Source organism: Brienomyrus brachyistius, chromosome 23, assembly GCF_023856365.1.
Source record: "Brienomyrus brachyistius isolate T26 chromosome 23, BBRACH_0.4, whole genome shotgun sequence".
Taxonomy (NCBI): domain Eukaryota; kingdom Metazoa; phylum Chordata; class Actinopteri; order Osteoglossiformes; family Mormyridae; genus Brienomyrus; species Brienomyrus brachyistius.
This window is the reverse complement of record NC_064555.1, coordinates 13787248-13802032: the sequence shown is the minus strand read 5'-3', so window position 1 is coordinate 13802032 and position 14785 is coordinate 13787248. Positions and strand designations below refer to the sequence as shown.

Sequence of the window (14785 nt, the reverse complement as noted above, 5' to 3'; positions counted from 1 at the left end):
CTGTCCGGCTGTGTCAAAAAGTTGTCCATATTGTGTAAAAATGATACTGAACGTTTGTAGGAACTCTTTGATCAAACAGTCATTGTGGAAACTTGGTGCTATAGTCACTGAGGAAATGACTCTCAACGTCAACCCTGGATATCACTGGCCAATGGTGCTGTTATTATTATAGTATCCAAAGTAATTACAGGTTCATTTCCTGCCCATAACTCAGTGACTGGATTTGGGCACAGTGTTCGCAGATGGAGAGCAGAGAGCCAAAAGACCGAGATTGCATTCCTGAGCTAAGAGGCTTGCAGGAGGACCTGGGCCGTTTCCTCTTGGAAAGGTTTAGCCATCGGGATGGGCAGATGTAGCAAACAACGTCACAGAGCAGACAAGAGAAAGGCCAAGCAAGAACACGAGAGAGAGAGAGAAAGAGAGAGAGAGAGAGAAACGTTCTAGGGGTGTGTCTTCTACAATTAGTTCCTCAAGGAAGTCTAGCTCAAATAGTCTTGAGCAAGAGCGTTTTCTGGCAGACGGAGCAGAAGAGTAGCGGCACAGGGGCTCAGGGGCCATTTCTGTCATCATAGCGGAGGGGGGCGGGGCTTGTAAACCGAAAACTCTTCAGAACTGAGTGGAGAACACAGCATTGTAGTGGGGAATTGCAGGCGGAGGAAGAAGCGGCCAAGAAAGGCATCGGTAAGTGCGTTCCACCTGAACTTCGGTGTGCATGTGCGTATGAGTCAGGGGACATGGTGGGTCTCTCTGTCTGCTGCTGCATAAACTTCTTGGCCTCACTTCCTCTCTCATTTGCGGTATGTTGCAAGAGCACTTTGTTAACGATGCAAGGATTCAGTTCTTTCGACCAACGTTTGTTTAGCCAACCTACTACTTTTTCCATGCTGTTTGCTGCCGTTGCTGCCAGTATTGGTTGTTCTGGAGTGGCGGACAGTGAGGGTACCATTTCTTTTGGTGATACTGGGTCTCTTTTCCAGGAAGGAAATCGTTGTTTGGTATCATACCTCTGTAGTCACTGTCCATCTGTGTAAACAGCTCATTTGTAATTGGGGTATGTATGTTATTTCTGGGTAAACAGACATACGGGAACACAATGAAAACATGGAGAGGCAGGCTGTAAGTTGCAGGTTTTGCAACACATCCTGAAATGACATGTGTCCCCATTCAGGCTGTTACTTGGTGGCGTGTAATAATTGGCATGTCAATGTCAGGAAGGATAATTAATAAAGACAGAGGTTTTAATGCTGGTGCCCAAATGACTGAAAATGTTTGGAAATCAAAAGCTTTACCTGAGGCGAATTTTCCTGAAGATAAGCTCCTGCAGGTTGCTTCTTGGTGCCTGCTGAACCTCGGAGTGCTTTTCTGTGACAGCCATTTTCAGCATCAGCAAATTCACCAAACTAACCCATAGTGTGACTTCCTCTCTGAGCAAACACACATGGCAAATTTTTCCCCAGTTTTGCAAAACTTGCCACGTGATGACCACAACAGCTCGCAGCCCTCTGTAACATTCAGATTGTCTGCTTGACGGACCTCAGTGATCCGTTTCATAGTCATCGCGAGGGTCATATGTTCTGACAGTCGCCGGACAGTTTTTGCATACAGAATTAGCTCTGTCCGTTAATTTGAGATTTGAATGAGCTTTTTATTTATATGGTACAGCAATCAATTGGCAACCAAACTCTTATTCCAGGTTCTAAGGATAACGTTAAAACATGTGATGTCATGCATTATAATGCTGGTTACAGAGAGAATTCAACTGTTACTGTGAAGATGAGAGTCTGATCAGGGATCTCAGGTACCGGCCCATGGACCAGATCCGACCTGCGAGACGGTTCCGTCCAGCCTACAGCCTATTTATTAATCATTGTTAAACGTGACAGGCTAATCAACTGAATAACAACATAACATCAGTTCACTAAACAGTTGAGCATTTCAGATCCAGCCAGTACAAATCCGGACCAAGATTTTGTTTCTACCACTTAGTTGAGTATAAAGAGTCACAGTCACAGAGGATTCAACTGGTTGGCAGAAGCAAACTCCTGGTCTGAATTAGTACTTGCCGGACCTGAAATGCTCAACACGAAAAAGTGGCAAAAAAAATGTACAGCACCAAGCTCAATATCTTTTTTTATATAGCTTTTTTTTATATAGCTTTTTTTATATAGCTTTTTTTAAATCTCTCAACTAAAACTCAAACTGAAGTAGCCAGCTTCAGTGAGTGCCACCCCCCCCCCATAGGGTTATTTTAGTTTGTGATCTCGGATCTAACTTTGAGAGTCGTATCCGCAGGCCATCCATCGCCAGGGTCACATGGACCAGCTTGGGGCTGTACAGGACATCCCAAACTTCATCACCACTGTTTCTATCTGTAAGACCTACCAGCCGCAAGCGGTTTTTCAAAGGCAGCGTTGTTCCCCTGTCATCTCAGGCCGGGACATCCCGCCACCCTCGTGGACTGATGCAGCTGCTCATGTGCTCATGCATTCGTAGAAACGCCCCCCAACTTTCCAGCGGCACGGCCTCCCGACTAATACACAGTCACGGTTTTTCCCCTGGTTCAGTTAGACATGCTTATGTCCTTCCTAATCTCACCAAAGACACCATCGTTGCACCATCATTGACTTTCTTGCATCCTTTGTCAGGAAGCTATTCTGACCCACAAGTTTTTTTTAAGGGTAACATTTATAAAAACAAAATCGCTGTGTGTCTTAGTGAGAAGCGGTTCGCGCATTTCTACAACGTATTTCTGTTCGAGTCTGCCCCTGTTAAATACGCCTGTACTTGTCCTCAGGTTCTGAGAATTTACAGGATTGCATCACAGCGTTTTCCTGCTGTGACAAGCGGGGGGGACGACTTTTTTTTTTTTTTCTTGAAATGACATGCAGATATAGTATGTGTGAAACCCAATACCGGCTTTCTGCTCATTTTAGCGAAAAGCGGTGACTGGATTGACAATTTACAAACACGCCATGCATCGGCTGTAGATATAATAACTACTGGCATCATTCAGACTGATACCTGTTGGTTCTTTACACATAATGCCACTTTGTTTATGTTACAAATGAAACTTTCTTTTATCTACTGGTCGTTTTTTTCTGGTCAGGGTCTCCTGTTTTTTCCCCTCCAAATGATGAGACAATTATATGTGTGAAGGTGTGTGAACTCCCTTGTTGTCTTTGTGGTAGTTTATAAGTAACAGCAGTGAAACCAGACTGAAAAAGGAACAATGATTTCAAAGGTGTTCATCTCGACAATAAACTGAAACAAGAGCCCCCGGGGGTGGGATTAGAGACTGCTTAAAAAGTCCTCAAAACCTGTGTCATCATGCCCAGACCTAAATATATGCGCACTTATGTATTAATTATGTTTTTAGAAATTCATATGACTCGTGTGGGGAAACTGAGGCACTTCCACAAAGGATAGATCCGACACGGGGCTCAAAACATTGCCCCCAGGGCACCCAGGGAGGCACCGCAAGCAGCGGGCAAACGTAAACAACACGTTCAGGCTCGTCGTCCTGAAAGCTTCAAACCAGGGCGATGCAGGGCGGCCATCACAACTCACAGTCAAAACATTCTCAAGAGTCATTTCCCGAAACCTACAGTTCTCATGTATATAGCTGCACTCGTTCACCAGAGCAACGCAAGCCAGGTACGGGAATGAAGAGGCAACAGCCCGAGACAACGAGGGGAAATCGAGCCCAGTAGCTGTCTTGGTCAAGGCCACATCAAGTGCACGCAACCAAAACTGAATCAGTTTATTTCAGATGACCATGTGTGTTATGTGGGAGTCTGTGGTTATATTTAAGGTAAATTCCTAAGTCATACTCTTACATTTTGGGGAAGTACTCACCAAGTATCACTCTTACTAAGAAAATGAATGATTTCTGAGCCTTTTATAACGCCAACGGTCAGAAATCTCCATCTTGATTTAAGGCATTATCAAAGCGACATTTTAATGATGAAATGAGCTTCTAACACCGATTATAACCTATTCAATCTGTGATACAGTCTGTGGGCTTTCACTTAAATATTCATGTAAATATTTGCTTAGAGATCCATCCAGGCAGACTGTCTGTTGAAATCAAACAGCATTTTTAATGGGCTGTTTTTTTAACTGGTGTATTTTTGAAATACTTAAGGCCAGACTTATGCACAAGCTTACCTCTGCAGCCCCAGGCCCTGAGTTGTAAGGGGGGGGCAGCATTTTTCTCTAGCTGTATTGTAGCAGTATTTTATGCTGTAGGAACAGCCCCCAGCATTTACTTTACTGGCTTTAGTCCAGAGTCCCCTGCCCCAATAAATTTGGGCTTGGAAAAACTGTACCCACCCCCGCCACTTATAATTCTGCTGAAGAGGGGAGGGAAGCCCAGTCTGTACATTCCAGCGGCCGACGGATATGTATATAACAGGCCCACTTGTGTGGCCGCCTCTAGTACAAACGTCAGGTGCATAAAATGGACTAACGGCAGCTGGCAGGTGTGGAGTATGCAGCAAATCCAAGGCTCCATGACGGCAGGTCAAGTCAGGAGTCCCAGGAAAATGCGTCAGCTGGGCCGTCTGGCGTAGATGCAGAGCCATGCCTTGGGCGCAGAGGTCGGCTCTCTAGTGAGTCGCTGTTGCAAGAGAACTGAAACACACCCTTGTGCATGTCTAAGCTTGCAGTGGATTTAGTTTTTTTCCCCTTCCTTGTCTTTCTCTCTCTCTCTCTCTCTCTCTCTTTCACCCCCTCCCTCTCCTCTGCTGCACACAGGAAGTCAGGCACTTCCTCAAAAGAGCACCGATGAAAGGGTAAACAAATTTCTACATCTTTTTGAAGCAAAACAATTTTTTGAAATTGCTAGGCCGTATCCGTGCCCGTGTGGCTAAATATGCTGAGCGGGCTAAGCTGAGCACGGAGATCAAAAGAGAGAAACATATACCGGGGCGGAAATTCAGGTATATTTGTGGCCAGGTTAAAAAAATATGCATATATGCAATAATTGTAATTTTTAGGGGTATACTCATTGGTTTTAAAACTTGAAAGGTGTTTAATATCCTTTAAATTCTAAATATTTTGAAAAATACTTCCTCAAAATTTATACCACTAGTTTTGTAAGTTAAAAGAGAAAAAAAGCTATATAAAAAAAAAACAATATTGAGTTTGATGCTATAAATTTTTCAGTGCATGTTAATAAAGCATCCCTTTTAAAAATGTCTCACATATTAAGGGCCTGATGAAGATCCCTCTACATTGGGTGTAGTATGTAGCTGTGGTTGCTGGGTTTGTCCTTGTTGATGTGGACAAATGAGGGAGATTATCTGAGGACACAAGCTGCAGCAGACATCAGCAAACCGTGCCCTGAAAGATTTATGTCTGATTATTTGAACACTAACACCCCCCCCCCTTCCCCCCCATCTGCTAGTCTTATGGAAGAAACTGGAATAAATTCTGTGGACGAAGCGACTGAGACTGCATAATTCAAGTTTATATTTTCATTAAATCACGCAGGAGTGAATCTAGCCGTACAATGGAAATGAAGTGTACGATTCGGGCGTCGCCCTTGTATGAGCGTAGGACACGCTGGGGTGCGGCACGAGTCAGTGACTCACGCGCCGTGGACGCTGTCCTTCCATAACGCTTCACACACCGTGCTGCCTCCGCCGTGCTGATAAACCACAGCCAGGGTTTGGCACGAAACACCCCCAAATCCCAGCTGTGTCACGGCTGTCTGGAATACGGACTTATCAGCATAAAACAAACAAAAAAAATAATAGCCGCAATTGCACAATGCTAATAGTGGAACGGAACACTATAGACACTGCCTGCTTTTGTTCTTAAAATGCACAGCTCCAGAGTGAACTAAATGTTTATAAGAATATAAATTTCAGTTTATTTTCGGTAACCTTGATGATATACTTGCTTCACTGTATCAGGAATTTCATTCATCAGCTTCCAGGATTCTCAAAGCAAGATGTGTCTCCATTTTATGATGATGGAACCTTAATCTTAGTAAAATCCCTTAGAATACTCAGCCTTTTCCTTTTATGCCATCAGAGTATCTTAAACCACAAGAGAAGGTGACCTCAGCTGCGATTCTCCCATTGGAGGCCCACAGGGCACCATGCGATGAGCCAGATTGTTCCTGGGGCAGGTGAATGAGCTCAGGGCTGAGTACCTCACCTGTCACAATGCCACCATGCCCTCTTGGTAACACCGGTGCCACATTTCAGCCCTTGGCATGAATTCTCCCAAGGTCAAAAACGAGACACACTGGCATCCAATGTGATCTCTCACTCTGTCCATTCTCATGGGTTTTTGGCTGAATATTAAACGACATTCACCGGATATTAACTGCACCGTAAAAGACATCCTTTTTCGATGACATTTCCAGAACGTGTCTTTAATTATATCTGGGTGATGTGTCAGACTAGGTACAGGTAGATACATGATTAAGTTATTTTTGGCAAATGGTGAAAAACCAATTACTAAGCACAGGTATGACAGTGACCCACCATGTAGAGAGAATTGGATTAAAATCATAGCAGCAAACGGCATACAAGCAGAAACTGTTGGATGGATAATATTTTATAAGAAGATTACTTCATTCAACCGACCAGTGTGAACTTTTTGATGTAATTCCGCAGAATTTTAAGTAGTTCCACTTAGCATGTGTTGATATTGTGACAATAACCTTTGCAGAGATTGTATTTGTTGATGAAAATCAATGCAAATATGCGATGGTTGTTCAAACATCATAGTGGCAGCATGTTTGCATAAAGAGGGCCCACACAGAAGGAGCGGTGCAGTGTGCTTCCTTTATCTAAACACACTTAAGATTGATTCACAGATACTGGCTTGGCAGTGGTGTCTATGGAAACGCCAGGATGTGACTCACGGGGCCGACAGTTAATTTCTTTAATGAGTTTTAATTATGTCAGCTTAAACAAAACTAAAATTGCAAATTGATTTATTATTGCCTGTATAATTCTTTTTTAAAGTTGCTTACATAATTTCGTTCTATATATTGATGTTTTTATTTATGCTTCTTTTAGCAAGAGCAGAACTGCAGTATCGACAGACGTACAGCTGTCAATTCAGGGCCCTGAACTGATGCTGCTGTTTCTGCAGTTTCTGAACTTGACGTCAACCGTCAAAGTCAATCAATCCAAGAGGCAAAATTGGGAAATTTGGGAAAAGTCATCTGTATAAAGGCTTCTAAGTGGGATCATCAAGCCATGTAGCAGGAAAAAAGGCCAGTGGTAGCCTCATGTGTACAGGCACGATTTCTCCATTTTGAACCCCCCCCCCCCCCCATGCATTTGTCCACAGGAAGTCCCAGATGGCCAGACACACCCAATAAGGCAGCTCATTGTCCGGTCCACACAAACATATGCAGAGACTTCCCCCACTGATTTATGACCTTATTTGTTTGTGAATCTGCTCTGTGACCGAATAAAGGCACAGACAGTGTGAACAATGGAAGTGGTGCCACGTGACCGTAATACACAGAATAGCTTCTCCCTGCCGTTTTTTGACAGCAGTGCCGAATTCACCAGTAGTGGTTATGTGCAGGCACATGTACACTAGGAGGACAATAACGAGACAGGTTTCTTTCACAAGAAAAACGCAGGAGTTACCTGAGAACGGATGCCCAGCTCACTGCGACGATACCTAGCATACCACACGGACTTCCTGTACAGACAGGAAGTGAGACGGCTTAATGTGAGCAGACACATCACATAAGTGAAAGACTCTTGGTGCTTTAATCTGAAAACCACCAACTACCGCAATTTAAAAAAATAATAAAATATTGACTGATTAATTACCACAATGACTTTATGTTTACGTTTCATACTACAGCATTGTTAATCAAAAAAAAAAACAGTTACTATCTCAGTTACTGTATCATAAACTAAAACCAAACTAACAATCTATAATGAAAACTGCAGATTTACAAGCTCAACTTGTGCCTCACAGTTAAATCCTGTAAAAGGTACAGCAGCGCATGGCTAAAGTGATTGGTGTGAATGTGCAGCCGAGTTAATTGATCTAATTTTCATTATCATCTGTTAATGCAAGTAGATGATTGTGAATGTGCGAATGTAGCTTCATCTTCTACTAATAATATCCCCTTTTACAGAAGATATAGGAATACACATTGTACGACAAGCACTAATCTAACTTTCATTGGGTTCCGTCTCAATATAATTCACAGCATCCAATACGTACGGCCAATTCAATATGCACGTGTTGACATTGCCTATTGTCAATGACAAATCATTGTAACAAAGGAGGGCTGCTGACTAATGGATCATCACTATCAAAGTAGTGAGCCAACAACCTCACTAGAGGTTGTTAAACTCGTAGGAGGTGCTGACAAGGCAGCTACCGGGATGTACTCTCTGACATAAAACTTACTCATTCCCGCACAACTACCATGTATGTGTGTGTGTGTGTATATGCATGTGTGTGTGTGTGGGGGGGGGTTATGTTTATTTTACATTGTTGGGATCAAATGTCCTCCACCACGTAATAAACACCTGTTATCTTGCCATTGTGGGGACAATTTTTCAAGTCCCCACAAATATCTGTGAATGCAGTTAAAAAACTAAAAATGCCAAAAGTCTCAAAAGTTACTTCTGGCTAAGTTTAGGGCTGGGTAGGGGTCAAGGTCGTCATGTTGGGATTAAAGTTTTCCCAAAAGAAATGAATGGAGAGTCCTCACAAGATATAATTACAAACTTCTTTGTGTGTGTGTGTTTGTGTGTGTGTCTGTGTGTGTCTGTGTTTTGCCATATTACAGCCTTTCATTGCCAAATCCGTGCACATGAGACGAGCCTCTTCACAAGCCCTTCAATGCCCATAATGACTAATGATGCTCCATGACGGCATCAGTATTGTAATGCATGCGGATTTTGCTCCTCAAAAGCCATTTAAAACACGACACACCTTGAGAATGACGAACTCACCCACTGGTAGTTTTTACATAATGATGAGAGTTTTCAGGTGTGAACTTGGCTAACTCTGCTGTCTGGCACGGCCAGTTGGGTGGTTTGCTACATCTGCTGAGTGATTATTAAATGCCAAAGAACAACATATCCAACCTTTGTAAAAATGTTTGTTTTTAATGGGTGACTGGACTGGCAGCCAGGATTAGGTGACTCTCAGGAGAGATAATCGAACAGTGATAACGTACAATTGCACAATATGTAAATTTTTGAAGTCACAAATGAATCTAAGTTCTGTCCTCGGTTATTCAGAATCCTTGACAAATAGTGGCTTTTTTGCAAAGCAATTTTCTCAATTAAATTGAAGGTAATCATATAGAGCAAAAGTTAAATGCCAAATAAAAGTGTGATGTGGTGTTTTATATTGGCATGGGAAATCTGCTTAACCAGAATTATTATTATGACCTCTGAAGTGTGTATAGAAGTGTATTTGTGGGCTAGGTTTTGTCTTCCTTTATTTGTGCATCTCTGTGACGCAGCAGGGTGGCTCAGTAGGTTGGGTGTTTGAGTCCCGCCTTTGTTCTGTGTGTCCCCTCTGGCTTCCCTCCCGTGCTTCAAAGACATGCAGGTAGCTTAACTGGTGTTTCCCATCAATTGCGTTCGTATGTGTTCTCTGATTAAACAGCTCCCCGTGAATCTGGATTGAAGTCGGGTGGATGTTTTTATTCATTTCATTGGTTCAACACTTTCATCCTAAGTGACTTCAAGTAGAGCAAAGGGTGTACAGCTTAGGTGTGCTCCATGTGATTCCAAGAGCTTTGTATTGTTAGCACAATGTCCTACTTGTTGAGTTAGAGAAGCTTTGGTACATTTTTGTGCTGTTTCTCACTAATACACAGTTAGCCAGGATTAGCCAGTTAACCACAAACCATGATTTCTCAGCCAGGCTAAACTTAAACCTAACTTAAGTCACGATTGCCCAATAGGAATGCTCTTTACCTAAACTCTTATTTGATGAGCATGACTTGTAGCTTAAGTTAACCCAGCTAACTGAGAAATCTTGCTTTGTGGAGCACAGGTTTATTATTTATTTGCAAGTGTTTGTGTTCTTGTAAACAATACCAGTGCTTCATAAGCACCGATTCCTTTTTTGATTCTGTTACTGATAAGCATCCGTTTTCTTGCAGTCTTCCAAAAGCCACGATGGAGACCTTCAGTTCCAAAGACATGGCCATGAAGGCCCAGAAGAAACTCCTCAGTCACATGGCCAGCAAGACGATGGTGAATATGTTCATTGACGACACTACTAGCGAGATCTTGGATGAGCTCTACCGGGTGTCTAAGGAACACTCCGGCAACCGTACGAAGGCCCAGAAGGTGGTGAAGGACCTCATCAAGGTGGCGGTGAAGATCGGTGTGCTCTTTCGCCACAACCAATTCAGCCATGAGGAGCTTGGACTGGCAGATGAGTTTAAGAAGAAGCTTCACACAGGAGCTATGACAGCCATAAGCTTCCAGGAGGTAATGTTTCAAATTATAACTTTCCTAAAATCCAAGATTAGGATATACATGTAACAAAGTATAGATGATGTAAATACCCACGGGTGGGGTGTAAGGACCAGGCAGAATGGGTGGGACGTGTGCCCCCAATGTTGGCTTCATTTGTCCCCCCCCCCAAAAAAACAGACCTTTGCTTTTAAATTGTTGTGCTTTTAATGTGTTGTGTTCAATGGAAATATTAAATTCTTCTTCTTGTAAACATCAATAAATTATTGCTTAATATGTGATAATTTTGGTTTCAGTTCAAATACAAAAAATAAATCACAACAATAATTATTATCAGTCATTGATGCCATGAACGGGACAAGCAGTTATGGGAGACTGATGGATCTGTCAAGCCAACGAGTAATTAAACAGTTATATAGTTGCTACATATTTGTTCTCTTGCCATTTACCCTTCAGGTGGAGTTTTCCTTCGACAAAGTAGTGATGGCAAACATCTTAACAGAGTCCCGGGACATGCTTCTCAAGCTGGTAGAAAAGCACCTCACACCAAAGTCACATGGGCGCATCACGAACGTCTTCAACCATTATGCAGACCACGATCTGCTGGAAAATCTCTACAATCCCAAAGGGAAACTCTGGCCCCATCTGACCAAAATTTGTGCCGGTCTCAATAAGTTGGTGGAGGATGGGAAACTATGAGGTTGACGAACTTGGGGAGGGACTGGGTTAGAGCTCAACAGGGGAGGTGCGAAGACCCGGCTGAGTTATCACACAATGGAGGGACTGCAATCCAGTCTTTATCTGTGGACAGCCGGAGGCACTGCAGTTAAAAAACTCAATGTGTCATTTAAATATCAATCCCAGAAAAGGAATCGCTGTTGTACTTTCAAAAAGGTACTTAAATATAAATACCTTGGAAAATATATGGCCTTAATAATGAATCGAAGAATATAATTGTAAGCCTTGGATAGAAGGGCCTGATGGGATACAAAGAGTCGTACAGTTTGGTGAGTGGTTTTGTTAAACCAGAGACTATATCTTTCCATTCAGGTAACAATGTCATCCCGTCCATTGAATATTTAATAAACAGGCTGCCTTGTATTAAACCTTTAACCATAAAAGAGAATAATGCTCATCCTGGGTGGTCACTGTTAGCTGATTCCCAGGCATGTAGCAATATTGTTGATCACTGTTTTTTATATATATAATAGTTTGGGGAGCATTTTTATTTATTTGTTCACTGTAGATATGTATCTTCCAATTGCCAAAAGTGTTACAAGCAAGCACTGAGTCTTCGTCCTGTTTTAAATACTCTATATCCCTAAATGTTTTATCTGTGTACATCAGTGAGTGGGGAAGAGTGCTTTAACATGAGGGGGAAAAGGCAGGACCGAAAGAATACGTACAGCTCTGGAAAGCATTAAGAGACCACAGTACAATTTTTTGTTTCACTCGTTTCTCAATTTATGGATGTGTGTCTGTGAAATATATATATAGCCTGGTTCTTCCCTGCTTCTCATTAATGAAGGGCTTCTTCCTTGCTTTATGGGTCTCCAGTCCTGCTTCTAGGAGCCTCACAGACACTGTTCTAGCAGTGCACCTCACACCTGCACTTAATGTCTCCCATTCCTTTTGAAGGTCACTTGATATCATCCTTCAATTCACGAGAAACTGCCGGATAAGTTAACGGTCATCTCTGCCATTAGAACTTCCGCCCTTTACCTGATTGGTTTCTGGTCGTTCCCAGTGTCTCCTGCTTCACCTTGTTCTTGAGTACTACTGTGGTACAAACTTTGAGCTTGGAAGCAGCAGAGCCAGGATTCAACCAGGATTTTTAAATGCAGATTTGTTTAAAAATATAGAGCGTTCTCTTAATTTTTTTCCAGAGCTGTGAATTGTACCTTGGGTTTATCACATGGAGATATTAGGGTCTGAAAATTCAGGTGCTCCATCTAGTGTTTAGATTGAGTAACACAGTATGAAAGTCACTCATTTTATGTAAAATCCAACTATTAGCAAGGTGACAGACCATCACAACTTGAAATTTGCTGTGAACCCATTTACCAAATGGCAACTGAATACTGAATATAATCTTGACTGTTCCCCATTGTTGCAACAAACATATTTTCCTGTTTGTATGACTTTTTAATAAAGAATGCTCCTGTCACAACAAGTGTCATTTGTTTACATTTTATATTAATATATACATATATATTGTTATATTAATATATTAATATATGGAATTACGTAAGGAGAAGTGCGCCCATTCAAACGTGCTCTGCTTGGTGGATGAACAAACACAGGTCACTGCTAGATTGAAACAAATATTCCGTGTATAAGTCACCAAAAATGCCCAAAAGAACATTGTTTTCCATCCACCAAAACCATAACCAGAAATAAACAGCAGCTCAAAGCACTTTCAGCTTCCAGGCAGAACTACGTAAGTGTTCTCGGCTCTGCCTCGCCTCCCAGCGTTTAATTGCCACGTTCCAGTGCTGATTCAGCTTGAACAGCTCAGGTGTGGCGCTTTGTCAGATGGATGGGTGGAAGGCTCTCTGCCCGGGGCACCTTCCCTACACGCCAGTGTCACACCAAGAGGTAATTCCATGTTGTCTTCCTCATCCTTATCTTTTGGGAATTGATGTCCTCAGACACTGAAAAAATACATTTCCCCACATGGTGTCACTGTAACAAACATTAAGAGACATGTGGCAAACCTTTCAAATGCCACCCCCCCCACCACCCCCACTCAAGCCTGTCTCTGTGTTTGACAGCCAAAATCAAAGAATTAACACAATGATGGATGATTCACCATCTAGACAGGAAAGGTGTGGCAAATGCAGTGTCAGTCCCCCTTTTCACAGTGAGTTGGTTTGATCTGATTTATTAAAATTGTGCCCTAAGTGGAATGCTCCAGTTCAGCAACAGGTAGGCAAATAATTTCACAAATCTGGGCACCGCCTGGCAGACTTCAGCAAAGGGCTTCAGAGTAATCTTCCTCTGATCCTCCATTGTACACTCAAGCTGTGCTCATTTCCTTGTGGTTTAACTGCAGTAGAGAAAAGAAGTTTCGTTTCTCATAAAAAAAGAAAAACTAAACGCGCACTTCAGCTAAATTCGACAGAAAATGTGAACTGAATTTATACAGATATTAGCATGTATTATAAAGCTTGGTGCTTTGCAGCAGCAGAAAGGTCACATGATTTTGCAGAACCGCAACAATCTGAGTAGTTTGTTTGGTGCATCATTCACAGGCATATAAGCCGGCACCCCCCCACCCGCACATACACACACTCTCACACCCACCGCATATCATGTTCAAGTCCAGCTCCTATATCCGATCACCCAAATTTAACCCATGTCTTGCAAATGCGTCAGTATTCTGCCACACACAAATCACAGCAAAACAGTGACACTGAGTAGAACAAGCCAGCCCAGCCTGAAGAGCAACTGAACCATGATATTATGGGGTGGGGAAAAAAAAAGGAATTAAATGTCGAAGTGGGAAGGTTTGCAGGCAGCTACAACGTCAAGCTTTCCTCTAGATCGAGAAATTCTCAAGAGGTTAGCAGCTGTTCATTTGTGCAGGAAATAAATCTGACTTCGTCTTCATGGGAGCTGCCTTCAGCCCCATAAAAAGATATTTTATTTTAAGCACTTTGTAACTTGACACGAAGGCTTTTTTCATTGCCTTAATAGAGCCTTCCTGCAGCCTTGTAGGCCTCTGGTATACATATGTTTAGGTGTACAGCGATTCTGCAGACTCCTTTCTGGGTGGCACTCTGTTGAGGTGGGTGTAGATCATCATGATCGCCTGGTCAGACCTTCACCACGAGCACCATCCTGTAATCAGCATCGCCTTTGGCCTGTCCTAGGCATTCATGCAGCTGTTGACACTCTTATCTTTGTGAACGATTCCATTTTCTGTTACCACTGATCCTATTCAGGGTTATGGGGGGGGGGGGGGGGGTCCAGAGCTTGTTCCGGAGACTATGGGCGCAAGGCAGGGAACAATCCAGGATGGGGCACCAACACATCACTAACCCATCGCACACCATTTGTGAATGATTATCATATTCCTAAATCGATGACTATTTTCTGTAATCCATTGCCTCTTTCACCTTTAATGATGAATGATGATAAATTCTTTATTAGCCTTTTGCACAAGTACAAGTACAGGTGCGCTGGAATTCTTGTCTTTGCTTGCCCCATTTTGATCTCCATAGATTGGGGGGGGTCACAGCACAAGGTCAGTCAATGTGAGGCCGCCCCTGGAGTTGGGGGTTAAGGGCCCAGGACCAAACCTGCCAATTACAGTTATATATTTAACTAATTCATATATCTAG

At 42.6% G+C, this 14785-nt stretch overlaps 1 protein-coding gene across 1 annotated transcript; it reads left to right on the top strand.

Annotated features, from left to right (window-relative positions):
• Positions 1-487: 487 nt before the first annotated feature.
• On the top strand, positions 488-12612 carry LOC125718643 (tumor necrosis factor alpha-induced protein 8-like protein 2). The gene is made up of 3 exons (XM_048992575.1): positions 488-681; positions 10121-10454; positions 10896-12612. The coding sequence occupies exons 2-3, from the start codon at positions 10137-10139 to the stop codon at positions 11136-11138; spliced, it is 561 nt and encodes a 186-aa protein (XP_048848532.1). The 5' UTR covers positions 488-681; positions 10121-10136; the 3' UTR covers positions 11139-12612.
• Positions 12613-14785: the final 2173 nt, after the last annotated feature.

Bases quoted from the DNA above. Each gene is read 5' to 3' on its own strand.
- LOC125718643 (XM_048992575.1), top strand. From the start codon at position 10,137: ATGGAGACCTTCAGTTCCAAAGACATGGCCATGAAGGCCCAGAAGAAA. The intron at 10,455-10,895 runs GTAATGTTTCAA...TTTACCCTTCAG, and splicing joins CAGCCATAAGCTTCCAGGAG to GTGGAGTTTTCCTTCGACAA.